The sequence below is a fragment of the Penaeus chinensis genome, chromosome 8, assembly GCF_019202785.1.
Source record: "Penaeus chinensis breed Huanghai No. 1 chromosome 8, ASM1920278v2, whole genome shotgun sequence".
NCBI classification, from domain to species: Eukaryota; Metazoa; Arthropoda; class Malacostraca; order Decapoda; family Penaeidae; genus Penaeus; species Penaeus chinensis.
In genome coordinates, this window is record NC_061826.1 from 6,588,195 (window position 1) to 6,600,694 (window position 12,500).

The 12,500-nt window shown below is 44.1% G+C and overlaps 2 protein-coding genes across 3 annotated transcripts in view; both read right to left on the minus strand.

Annotated features, from left to right (window-relative positions):
* Window positions 1–10,159, minus strand: part of LOC125028129 (mucin-5AC-like) — a 15,747-nt gene extending 5,588 nt beyond the window's left edge. The window contains exon 1 of the mRNA XM_047617473.1: window positions 4,031–10,159. Coding sequence (XP_047473429.1) covers window positions 4,031–10,159 — 6,129 coding nt within the window. The remainder of the gene's footprint in view (window positions 1–4,030) is intronic.
* A 76-nt stretch (window positions 10,160–10,235) lies between these two features.
* Window positions 10,236–12,500, minus strand: part of LOC125028130 (mucin-2-like) — a 58,051-nt gene continuing 55,786 nt past the window's right edge. For both annotated transcript variants that reach the window (XM_047617474.1, XM_047617475.1), the window contains one exon: window positions 10,236–11,862. In XM_047617474.1, the coding sequence (XP_047473430.1) occupies window positions 10,250–11,862 (1,613 nt within the window). In that variant the 3' untranslated portion in view covers window positions 10,236–10,249. The remainder of the gene's footprint in view (window positions 11,863–12,500) is intronic.

Below are 12,500 nucleotides of genomic sequence, written 5' to 3' on the forward strand. Positions count from 1 at the left end.
TTGTAAAAGGCAACTGGGTATTGGTGTCAAAGAAAAGTCCGTCAATGTTGCTTGGGAAAATTGGGTTGTCTACCGAGCTAATTAATGAGCCGTCGTCTGTGATGAATGTCGTTTCTATGAAAGGTTTACCCTGAAAGTGTGGATTGCTGTTGTGGAAGGTGAAGGGAGAGTTACTGACGATGTCGGCAAACAAATCATCCCTAGATGTTGTAGGATCTCCATCCAATGCACTATCAGTTGTGACTAATGCTCCACTGTCTTGGAATGGGGCCTCAGAGGTAGTTATAAATGGCTGATGGGTACTTTGGATTGGGGATTCACTGTTTATGATGAAGGGCTGGTTAGTGCCGAGGATAGTCGAGTCCGTGTTGGTGATAATGAAGGGTGAGTCAGTGGAAGTTACAATGAATGGTTGGTTATTGTGCACAATTGGTGAATCATTACCACCAAATAAGATTTGGTCATTATTGGGAACTGATGACTCAGTGTTGGTTATAATGAAAGGCTGATTAGGGTTTGTTGCAGATGATCCAGCACTAGATGTAATGGAAGGCTTCCTGCTGCCAGAGACTGGTGTTTTGGTGGTAGTTACAATGAAGGACTGTTTATTTGCAGGTGAATCATTACTTGTTTCAGTGACTGGCTGATTGGTCTGAGGGACAACTGGTTCAGGTGTAGTTACAATCAGGGGCTGAATGTTGTCGGAAGGTGTTGAGTCATCATTGTTTTGGGTAAAAGATTCACTGACATTAGGTACAGATGAAATATCTGGTGTATTACCTGACTCACCACTTGAAGATGATTGGTTAACAATGGCAGAAAATGTATTTGGCTCATGTGACTGTCTGTTTTTGTTAGATGACTGGTTCTCGGAACTGGTGAATGGTCTGTTATCGGTTAAAATTTGGCCTGTGGTTGACGGAGACTGATTGTTGGTGGTAAACTGTTGGTTATTGTTAGTGAGTGTTTGCTGATTATTCTGCTTGGGAGGTGGTGATTCACCGTTAACAAAAGGTGACTGTTTTTTGTCAGAGAATGGGAATTTGTTTTCATTGGAAAATGATGGTTGGTTATTGCCATGAGTCTGTCTGTTATCATTACTGAAGTGTTGTCTGTTATCACCGTGGACTGGTTGTTGGTCATCATTGCCAAATGACTGTTTCTTATCATTATGAGATTGTGATTGTCTGTCCTCATTAGTGGTGAATGGTTGTTTGCCATCATTTTCAAACTGTGGTTGTCTATTATTACCAGGTTGTGGTCTAGTCTCGCTAACAAATTGTGGTCTCTTATCATTACTAAACTGTGGTCTGTTATCACTGCCAAACTGTGGTCTGTTATCATTGCCAAACTGTGGTCTGTTATCATTGCCAAACTGTGGTCTGTTATCATTGCCAAACTGTGGTCTGTTTTCATTGCCAAACTGTGGTCTGTTATCATTGCTAAACTGTGGTCTGTTTTCATTGCCAAACTGTGGTCTGTTATCATTACCAAACTGTGGTCTGTTATCATTGCCAAACTGTGGTCTGTTATCACTGCCAAACTGTGGTCTGTTATCACTGCCAAACTGTGGTCTGTTATCACTGTCAGACTGTGGTCTGTTATCATTGCCAAACTGTGGTCTGTTATCATTGCCAAACTGTGGTCTGTTATCATTGCCAAACTGTGGTCTGTTATCATTACCAAACTGTGGTCTGTTATCATTGCCAAACTGTGGTCTGTTATCACTGCCAAACTGTGGTCTGTTATCACTGCCAAACTGTGGTCTGTTATCATTGCCAAACTGTGGTCTGTTATCATTGCCAAACTGTGGTCTGTTATCACTGCCAAACTGTGGTCTGTTATCACTGTCAGACTGTGGTCTGTTATCATTGCCAAACTGTGGTCTGTTATCATTGCCAAACTGTGGTCTGTTATCATTGCCAAACTGTGGTCTGTTATCATTGCCAAACTGTGGTCTGTTATCACTGTCAGACTGTGGTCTGTTATCATTGCCAAACTGAGGTCTGTTATCATTGCCAAACTGTGGTCTGTTATCATTGCCAAACTGTGGTCTGTTATCACTGCCAAACTGTGGTCTGTTATCATTGCCAAACTGTGGTCTGTTATCACTGCCAAACTGTGGTCTGTCATCATTTGCAAACTGTGGTCTGTTATCGTCGCCAAATTGTGGTTTGTTATCATTGCCAAACTGTGGTCTGTTATCATTGCCAAACTGTGGTCTGTTATCATTGCCAAACTGTGGTCTGTTATCGTTGCCAAACTGTGGTCTGTTATCACTGTCAGACTGTGGTCTGTTATCGTTGCCAAACTGAGGTCTGTTATCATTGCCAAATGGTGGTCTGTTATCACTGCCAAACTGTGGTTGTTTGTTATTGTTACCGAATTGTGGTTGCCTGTCATCAAATGGCGAGTGTCTGTTATCAGTGTTAAATGGAGACTGTTTGTTATCAAAAGATGACTGCCTGTCATTTGAGAACTGTGTTTGGTTGTTAATGTTATCAGAGGAGAATATTGACTGTGTGTTACCATTTGAAACTGGCGGTCTGTTTTTATTGTTAGAAAGCTGTGGTTGGCTATTATCAAAAAGCTGATTGTTATTGTTGCTGAAGGGTGACTGGTTATGAGTGCTTGAGGAGGAGGATTGACTATTAGGGACAAAAGCTGGTGTGCTGTGAGTGGTCACGTGGCCATCCATAGACAAGAAGAAGAAGGCACTATCTCCATCTTGCATATGGCCTGGCAGGGAATCAGGACGGGGTTTAATCGTTGTATGAAGCAGCATAGGATCGGCTGAGGATGAGGACTTGTTGTCTAAAATTGCACCTGATGGACGGTTGGAGGAAATTAAGACTGGTCTGTCGCCAGAGGGTCTCGAGGGGAACTTGATTAGAGGATTTGGATTGGGATTGGAGGATGAAGGGAAGGGAGGTAGGCTATTGCTCACCGAAGATGGGAATTGGGAAGGCGTGAGGGCAGGTGGGGCGTCCGCAGACCCCTCTGATGGGCTGTCCTTATTTGAAGATGGTTGGACAGAGAAGCGGATGTCACCTTGCCCATCGAAGGCATTCTGGGAGGGTATGGACTCGAGTGATGGGGGACCCGGCCTGCTGGAGGGTGAAGGAAGCCTGCTGGAATCTTGGCCATTGCTTCTACTGGGGAGGTTGGCATCACCAGTTCTTGTTGGGATAACTGGCGCTTGGTGGGACAAGTGGTTTCTATCGTCATCGAAGGGTTTTAAGGGTTCGGAGCCAGTGCTGTGATCCTTGTTGCCAAAAGGTGGCTGGATACTGGCTGGTGCTGGGGGCCCTGTACCCAACTGATTTGAGAAGGGTGGGTCTGTGGTTGGGACAATGATGGGATCTTGGGTTGTGAAAGGTTGTGGGGGTGTTGTGGGGAATTTAGTTGTTGATTGTTCTGTGGTTGTTGGCTTTTTGTTGATCAAAGTGCTGAGTATGCCTGCCAGAGTAGATGTTCTCGGTCTAGATGTAGTAGGTGAGGGTGGCAGGAATGGTCGCAGGGGACTACCACCTCGGTTTTGTTGAAAGTTAGTTTGTGTAGGTGGACTACCTGGAGAAGGGGTAGAGGGGGTAAAGGGAGCAGATGGTGGAGTTAGGCTTTCCAAGGGCCTCAGGAGGATAGACTGTCTTGTAGATGGGTTTTCAGGAGGGAGCAAAGTGGTAGGAGGAGCAAAACCTCTTACTGGAGCATTGAAAAATTCATCATGAATTATAGGGCGACCATCCAAAAGGGGAGAGGGTAGGATAGACTTGAGAGGTGGAGAAATTGTCGTTGGTACAGAGAATTTAGGAGAGATACTAGGAGTCTCATTCCTTTGATTGAAGAACCTTGTTGACTGAAGTTTGAAATTAGGGGTAAATAAAGTAGTGCCAATAGTAGATGGCGGGTTAGTTGTTGGAGTTAGAGAGAGACTAGGCCTTTTAGGCACCACCCTCTCATTGTTGCTGTTAGAGTCATTTCCAAGAAAAGTTAGTAAACTATCTACTGTAATCACTGGGCGAGATGGAACCTGAGTAGTCGTTGATGGAGAGCTGCTAAATGAACCTTGACTAGAAACATCATGATCATTCACAAATTCAATATGTCCAGAACCACGGAGTGTTCCAGATCTGCCATTATCATTTTGAAGTGTGAAAGTTGTATGTGTTTGGTCTGGTTGTGGTGGCGGTGATGGTGGTGGTTGCAGTACCACATCCCTTGGAATGAAGCCTTGCTCTGCTGTGATCTTCACTCCGCCTGCAAGTGTTGAAGGACGATGAACTTCTCGAGGGATAAATCCTGCTTCTGAGGTCACCTGGACATGTCCCAGTGGCTTGTCGGTCTGAGGAGGAATGACATCAGGGAAGGGAGATGAGGATTCTTGATTTACTGGAGATACCACTCTTTCACTAACCGGTGACTGGGGTGAAGACACTGGTGGTAAGTGATTACTATTGCTTGGAGAGGCAGGGGCCTGATTCAGGATTGGAAGAGCAACAACAATTATCCTAGGTGTGACGGTGTTGGGTGGGACTGTTGTCTGGAAAGGAGGCAGTGTAGTTTCTACCTCTTGTTTTTTGTCAAATTCAAAGTTAGGCCTTACAGTTGTTGCAAAATTAGGTGAAAAAGTTGTGGTATCCTGGTCATTGACAAAGAATGAATTTGATGGTGGTGTGATTGTCAGTGATGGTGGGAATGCATCTGCATCTTTTATTTCACCGAAGAAAGGGTTTTCTGGAGTTGTAATTGGGAAGGCTGGTGGGAAAGTTTCAGTTTCTTTCGTTTCCTTGTGGAAAAAGTCATCAGGCGGGAAAGTTCCTGTTTCCTGGATTTCTCCAAAGAAGGGATTTGATGGTGTGGCTATTGGGAAAACAGGAGGGAAAGTTTCCGATTCTTTCCTATTAAAGAAGGGTGGGTCTTCCTCTGCGAAGAATGCTTCATCTAAGTCACTGCTGTGTGAGGGTCTTGATATATGACTGCTGCTTGTTGTCTGATGTAGCTTTGGGAAAATTGACTGTTTTTGGTTATCATCACCAAATGGAGAAAAGGTAGTGTGGACAAAGTTTTGAGAATTTACAAATCTATCTGCAGATGACTGAGTTGATTCTTCAAAATCTTCAGCAAATGTAGTTGGAGGTGTTGTATCAAAATCAAAGCCAGTGAAGGTGGAAATTCCACCAGCTGAGGGGGATTCTGTGAAAAACCGTGTTGGAGAAATTGTAGTAGCAGAAGTTTCAAATTCAAAAGGTTTGAATGTGGATGAAGGTTTTGGTGGTTCTGGGGTATCAGGTTTCAGAGGTCGTGTGACAGGTTGGACTGTAGCATCTTCATTGTTGGAGAAAGCAGCCACTTTGCTTGCCAAGGTTGACCGATGGCGAGGACGCTCTGTAATTCTAGGAAGCGGTGTTGGTCTGTGCCTGTTCTCAAACCTAACTCTTCCTCGAGAGGTGACAGAAGAGAATTCTTGTAATGTGGTTTCTTCCTCTGGAGAAAAAGTTGTTCTCTCCAAATCAGATCTTAATGTTGTGTCAAAGAAGTTCTGAGTGGTGTGCTCAAAACCTGAAATGGTTACGTCCTCTTCCTGTGGAAGTGTTGTAAATTCTGGGACTGTAGTTGTAGGTATGTTTGTTGTTACTTCCTCAAACTCCGTTGTAAACCTTGGAATGGCTGTTGGCTTTCTCCTTCTTGGTGTGCTAACCCTGTTATTTTGTACCCTCTTTCTAAAACCTTTTCTGCGTCCTCTAGGGGTTGTGAATTGATTTCTTCTTGGAGCTGATGTTGAAGACCCAAACCTCCTAGGTGGTTGTACTGGCTCCTTGTCTGCCTCAGCAACTGATTCTGAGACAGATTCTTGACTAAGTAAAGGTGCCACTTTTTCATTTTGTTTTTCTGAGGGATTTTCAAAGCGGGTAGGACGAGCTGTTAAGGGACGAGGTACATTTTGCTCTATGGGACCACCTGGCCTCCTTCCTGGTATGCTCGGACGAGGACGACGAATAGGTGGTGGGAGTCGAGATCTAGTGCGTGTGGCTGTATTATCAGTTCTACTCTCAGGAAGACTAGGAGGGTCACTGCGAGAGCTAGTTGAGGGTGGAGGACTAATGAATGCTGGTCTGACTCTTTGAACAGGACGGTCATTGGAAGATGCTTCAGAGGGCTTTGGACTAGCCACAGGTCTGAGGAATGTACTAGGGCGTGGCTGGAATCCCAGTGTATTGTCTTCCCTAGTAGAAGCCACTGGGTTTGTTACTCTGTTCTTTGGTATAACGTTTGTTGTGGACGATTCTTCATTATCATTTGAATTCACTGTGCTTTCTGTTAGGGCTCTGAATTTGTCAAGACGTGGTGGCGTCCTTGTAGTAAACTTTGGTCTTGTATTGCTTTGCTCAGGAGATGATGTTGTGGTAGGCTCATCAGTAGTACCCGTTTTCTTGTCAGCCAAAGCTTTAAGCATCTGTTTGTTTAACTCTAAGAACCTTCTTAGTGCTTCACTTTGTTTCGCTCCATTTTTAGGGTTAGGTGCTTGTTCAGTAACGGGCTGAGGTTGGGTTTCTTTAATAACAATAGGTTCTAAATCTACTTTTACTGTTTGTGAATCAACCCTTGGAGGTCGAGTTGTAGTGGAGGTGGATGTTGGTATATCATTCTCCCTCTGTGAGTTACTTGTTTTTGCAGTATTTCCTGTTGGGGAAGCTCTCTGACTTAATAACTCACTCAAACTAAGCCTCCTTCCAGTGGCAGAAGATGCAGGTCTCTCTGCAGTTGATCGGATGTTACCAAGAGGGACAGAGGTCCTTCTTTGGGTTGATTGAAGTTGCCTGGGCCTTGGCTGCTCTCCATCTTTTCCACTGTTCTTCCTCAACCATGCAAGCCTCTGTCTTTCTCTATCTTCTCTTGACAAAGCTGTATTGCCTACTGAAACTTCTTCATTGGTCTCAGCATTGGATTCTTTTTCTTCTGGGGAAGTTGTTGGAGTAGTGACTTCAACTGTTGTCGTCCCCTCAGTTGTAGAGAGTTGATTTGTTAATGTTTTAACTGAATTATTTGATTTGTTATTTGCTATTACTGGTTCTTTTATTTCAAGAACTTCTATTTTCTCTGTGGTTGTAACTGGAGGGATGGTGGTAGTTTCCATTAGATCAATGACTGTTTCAGTAGTAGTTTCAGGAATATTTTCCACCGTCGAACTTTCTGTAGTTGAAGTACTCATTGGCTTTTGGGTAGTTTCTGGGGCTTCAGTGAAGTTTTGTACTTTGGAGTATGGTTCAGAGACTGTTAATACAGCCACTTCCATATTCAATATAGTTGGTGTATTAGTTTCTGTTAGCATGATGCCCTGAGTACTAGTAGTGTCTTCTTCACTTGGTATTCTTCGATTATCAGAACTCAGTGCTGCGAAAGTAGGAGTCTGAAGGCTTGTTGTAACAATTACTTGCTCAGTAGATGCAGTTTCCAAATCATAGTCAAAATCAAAGTTCTGAATACCAGTAACTTCGTGGTTCAGTCCTAGCTGTTCAACTGGATCTGTAGATGAGAGGGAAAAATCTAACACACGGTTCATTGCAGCAAGTTCTGGTCGAATGGAAGTACTGCCAAAGCTATGCAGCAGCATATGTAAGTGATTCATAGAAAGTGTAGTGTCAACTTCGTTCTCCTCTGTTGGTGTTATTTCTCCTGGTGTTGTGGTTTCCTGCAGCACTGGTACCTCAGTGATGTGAACAGCAGGTGGGGTTTCAAGAGCATCATCATTAGTGGTGATATAATCCTCTAGTTGACTTTCAGGCACTGTGGTCGGTGGTAAATCTGTTGTGGTGCCTTTCTGGAATTTTGTGGTTGTATCCAACATTTTTACAGTTGATACCCGGGGACTGGATGGATTAAACCCTGGAGATCTTTGAGTTGTTGTGGATGGTTTTATAGTTGTTGTTGTTCGGTTTGATAATACAGGTATTTTTATGGATGAAGGCAGTCTAGATGTAGTTGGAATTTCCGTTGTTGTAGAAGGTGGTAAATCTGTAGATGTAAGTAACTCTACTGTCAATTCAGCATCCTCAGACAGTGTTACGAAAGGATCTGTTTCCAGTTCAGATGCAATTATTTCTTCGGTAGTTTGGAATGTGGTGGGATTATCTGTAACATCTGTCAGCAAAGTTGATTCGGTAGTTGCAGCAAGTGGAGTTGTTCTTGTCTGACTTCCTGTTAACCGTGTTTGACTTGTAGTGGCGATTGACTTTTCTGTTGTTGATTCAAAGTTTTCGATTAACGTTGTTTGTTTTCCGTCTGTTTCTGTTAGGTCCTCAGGAGTAACAGTTTCAGTAGTAATTATATCTTCTGGTATTTCTGTTATATTTTCATTCAGCATTTCATGCTCATTTCCCAATATTTGTTGTTCATTTGCTATCGTCATAGTGTCGGCTGCTATAGCTTGATCACCTGCTCTCAGCTGACCACTACTTAATTCTGCAGGAATTTCTGTAACCTCTTCTTGATTTTCAGATCCTATACTAGTTTCCGTGAAACTAATCTGCTCTTCAGCCACTTGTCCTAATTCTTCAGTGGCAATTGGCAGATCTGTGAAGCCTTCAATAGGATCAAGATCATCAATAGCCTCTTTCGTAGATTCAGGGTCTTTCAAAGGTTCACTCACAAATGCGGTTTGATTAAGATCATTTTCATCTTGAATCATTAGTTCTTGTGGAACCTCTGTAACCTCAGCTTCACCTTCGGCTTCTTCGGTGACACTTGCCATCATATCAGCCTGGTCTCCAGATCTTAAGGTGTCTTCTCCTAGATCTTCAGATCTTTGTGCAGGTTCTCCAATAACCTCAACTTGATCTTCTTGTCCTTTAGGAGCATCAGTTTGATTTTGGAAGTCTGTCGAGATATCAGCTACATTTTCAGTCATTTGTACAAAATGTTCTGTGATTTCAGTTTGTTTTTCAGGTTCTTGAAGATTATCTCCAGCCACTTCAGCTTGGTCTTCAAGATCAAGCAAAAGATCTGTCATAACCTTGCTTTCATCATTCACATCCAGTGTCGGCTTAATTACATGTTCATCAACGGGAATGATTGTATGACTTTCATTTGACTTGGTAAGGCTTCCAGTGATGTCAGCCTGATTGACAGCTATTATTTCGTGTTCTTTTTCTGATATTTCGGTGTCTATATCAAATTTGTTAAGCATTTGGGTTTCTAAGGAAATTACTGGTTGAACTTCTGCTGCAGGATTTTTCTCCACATTTGTTACTTCCAGATCTGTAGGTCCCGTTTCCTCAATAAGAGTTTCTTCAATAAGAGTTTCCTTAGGAAGAGTTTCCTCAGGTAGAGGTTCTTCCTTCACCTCTGGTACAGTGACATCTGATTTAGAGTTAACTTCTGTAATGATTCCTTCAGCAACTAGTTGTGCAATTAAATCTTCGACAAGAGGGTCTTCTGTCGTGGAGTGCTTCGAAGTGTCTGCAACCGTTTCAGGAGTTTCTGTATGCTCGGCTGTAAGTGCAGCAGCCGTGGAATCAGTAAATTCAGAGACTGTTCCTGAGGGAGGATTTGTTTCATCTACTTCCAGTTCAGTTGATGTTAAAACTTTTGGTGTTGTGTGCGAGAAAGGAATTTCAGTTTCATCAATTGCTGCTGGCTTAGACGTGGTCGAGACTTCAGGATTTGATGTAAATACTGATACAAATGGAAGAGATTCTGGAGTTGGGGTAGTCTGTGGGACTGATGGTTGAGAGGAATGCAGTGCCTGGGTAGTCGGTGGCAACTCTGATGTTGCAATAGTTTCTATTATTGTTGATAGAATTTCATCAAGTGGCATTTCTGTTGGTTCAAAGTCTTCATCTGTGTGAACCATTAAAACCGGATTGTCTGTCACTGTAACAGTGGACTGAGTGGCTGTGTCAGTTGTCAGCAGTGGTTTCACTGTTACCTCCTCCAAGATGGTCAGGACTTCTTCAGTTGTAGTCTTTCCTGCAAGTCCACTTGCCCCAAGCATGGCAGCAATCCTCTCCCTGATGCTTTGAACCTTCGAGTTTGTTCTTTCTGTAGTTACAACTCTGGTTACAGGAACTTTATGAGTGGTAGTTGTAGTGGGGACACGTTCTGTGACTTCTGAAAGCTGGTGCCTCTGGCTCATAATCAGTAAAATAATCATAATCTTCATCAGTGGCTATGCTTGGAATTTCTGTTGTAGTTGTTGTTGTGGTTGTTGATGGAGGTGGTGTAGTGGTTGTTGTTCGTTTGGTTGTTGTTCTCAGATGCTTTGGCACAAACCTATTATTTTGCCTGTGAAGCTCAAGTCTTTCCCTAATAGTAAGAGGTTTTTTAGTTGTAAAACTGCTAATAATAACCGGTCGTCTGGTGGCTCGAAAATCTGAGGAGGAGTTTTTATCATTACTGATTCTGTTTCTTCGACCACCAGTCGGTGGCCGCGATGCAAAAACCCTGTCTCTGAGACGGCTGGCAAAGCTACTTCCTGATTGTCTTTGGGGTGTCCTTCTGCGAGGGGGCACCTGATTATCCCGGACATTGTTATCGTCCTGCTCTTGCTCTGTACGACGCGGTCTGCCTGTTGTTGATGTGAGGCGTCTTTGCCGAAGCTTTTGCAGTCGTTCCAAAAATTGCTGAGTGCGGGTAAGCGGTTTTCTCTCCTTTTTCTTAGCTTTCTCAGTGCTAACAGAGACTGGCTGAGGGGTTGTTGTAGTGGAGGCTGCTGGAGAAGCTGCAGGTTGTGACTCTTTGTCAGATGTAGCTTGATCATAATCATAATCATTTGTGCTTCTGACAGGGTATCTTGTGAGGATTGACCACCTGATGCAGATTCTCTTCTAGATTCTTGATCTTGAGTCCTACTTGGTCGTGAAAACAAAACCTTCTCTTTTCCTTCTTCTCTGTTGTTTGAAGCTTGTTGTGCAAAGTTCTGTAGACGAGATGCTAGAGAATTGCCAGTCTGAGTCCTACTCTTGTGCTCCGCAGTGGGGGGTGAAACTGTTGTGGTGGAAGTGGTTGAAACGGTTGGTTGGGCTGTGGAAGCGGAGGTGGTAGTGGATGTAGTCGTTGGTGGAAGATTTGTTGTGGTTGTAGGCGGAGGAGTTGTAGTTGTGGGTGGCGGGGTTGTTGACGTTGTTGTGGTTGTGGGGGGTGGAGTTGTACTAGGCTTCGAAGTTGTCGAGGTTGTGGTTGGGCTTGCAGTGCTGGTTGGAGGACTTGTTGCAGGCGTGGTCGGAGGGGAGGATAAAGGCGTCACTGGGGAGATCGGCGCCTGTGTTGTAGGACTGTCATTGGAGAGACCCACCAAATCTTCATTTCCAAATTCTAATCCGCGTCCAGAGATCTGGGCATCATTCACTGACGCTGGGAAGCCGGTTGGAACCTCTCGAAGTGGAGTAATCGGAGAGGTATCAGGGAAACTTCCTGGTGGGAAGCTGGACTGACCTGAAAGATTTGGCTGAATCTGGAAGGAGCCTGGATGGCTAAACTGACCTGGGAAGCCACTTGTTATACCCTGTGGTGGAGGTCTGCCTGCCTGTGGAGATCCCGGGAAGCCTTGGAATTGTGGCCCTGGAATGGCACTCCCCGGAATGGCACTCCCCGGGAAGCCTGATGGCGCTGGAAAGGCGAACTGCTGGCTGGGCCCAACGAGTGGAGGCAAGAAGGGGTTGCCAGTCGGTTGGCCATGAAACGTCCCTGCGAAAAAGGGGTTCAGGGGCCTCGGGGAAGCATTCGGGGCGCCAGGGAATCCAGCAAAGCCCTGGAATGGGAAGGGCGAAGGGGAACCGAAGAAGGGCTGGAAGCTTTGTGGCGTTGGGGCTGGCGCTTGGGCTGGCGCTTGGGCTGGCGGGTCTTGGGCTGTCACACGCGAAGACCCTGGAACGAGAAACAGGAGAGAGTTATGACCGGGAAGCCTGATTACGCACTGTGTCGGGATATGTTTATGTATCATTTATCCTTTTATTTGTTTACTCATTGATTTATAAAATAATTTATTTACATCGCTCTCTTTCTATATATATATGTGTATGTGTATGTATGTATGTGTATGTGTATGTATATGTGTGTGTATGTATATGTGTATGTGTAGGTGTATGTCAGGAAGTAAAGCAAAGAAGTATTACACTAAAACAATTATCTCATCGCATCGCATTTCCTCCTTCCGCGCCCTCAGCCTATGTGCAACCTTGAGGGCGTGAGGGAGGGGAAAATTGGTATGTCAGGGCAGTACTTAGGAAGTCTACTCACGCATATATCGTATACTCATGCACACGCTTGTTTTTTCCTTGTGCTTACACATTATGTTACAGTAGTTTTATACACGCACTCACACACACACACACACACACACACACACACACACACACACACACACACACACACACACACACAGTTATATATATATATATATATATATATATATATATATATATATATATATACACACACACACACACACACACACTACATGGGTATATGTGGAGAGAGAGAGAGAGAGAGAGAGAGAGAGAGAG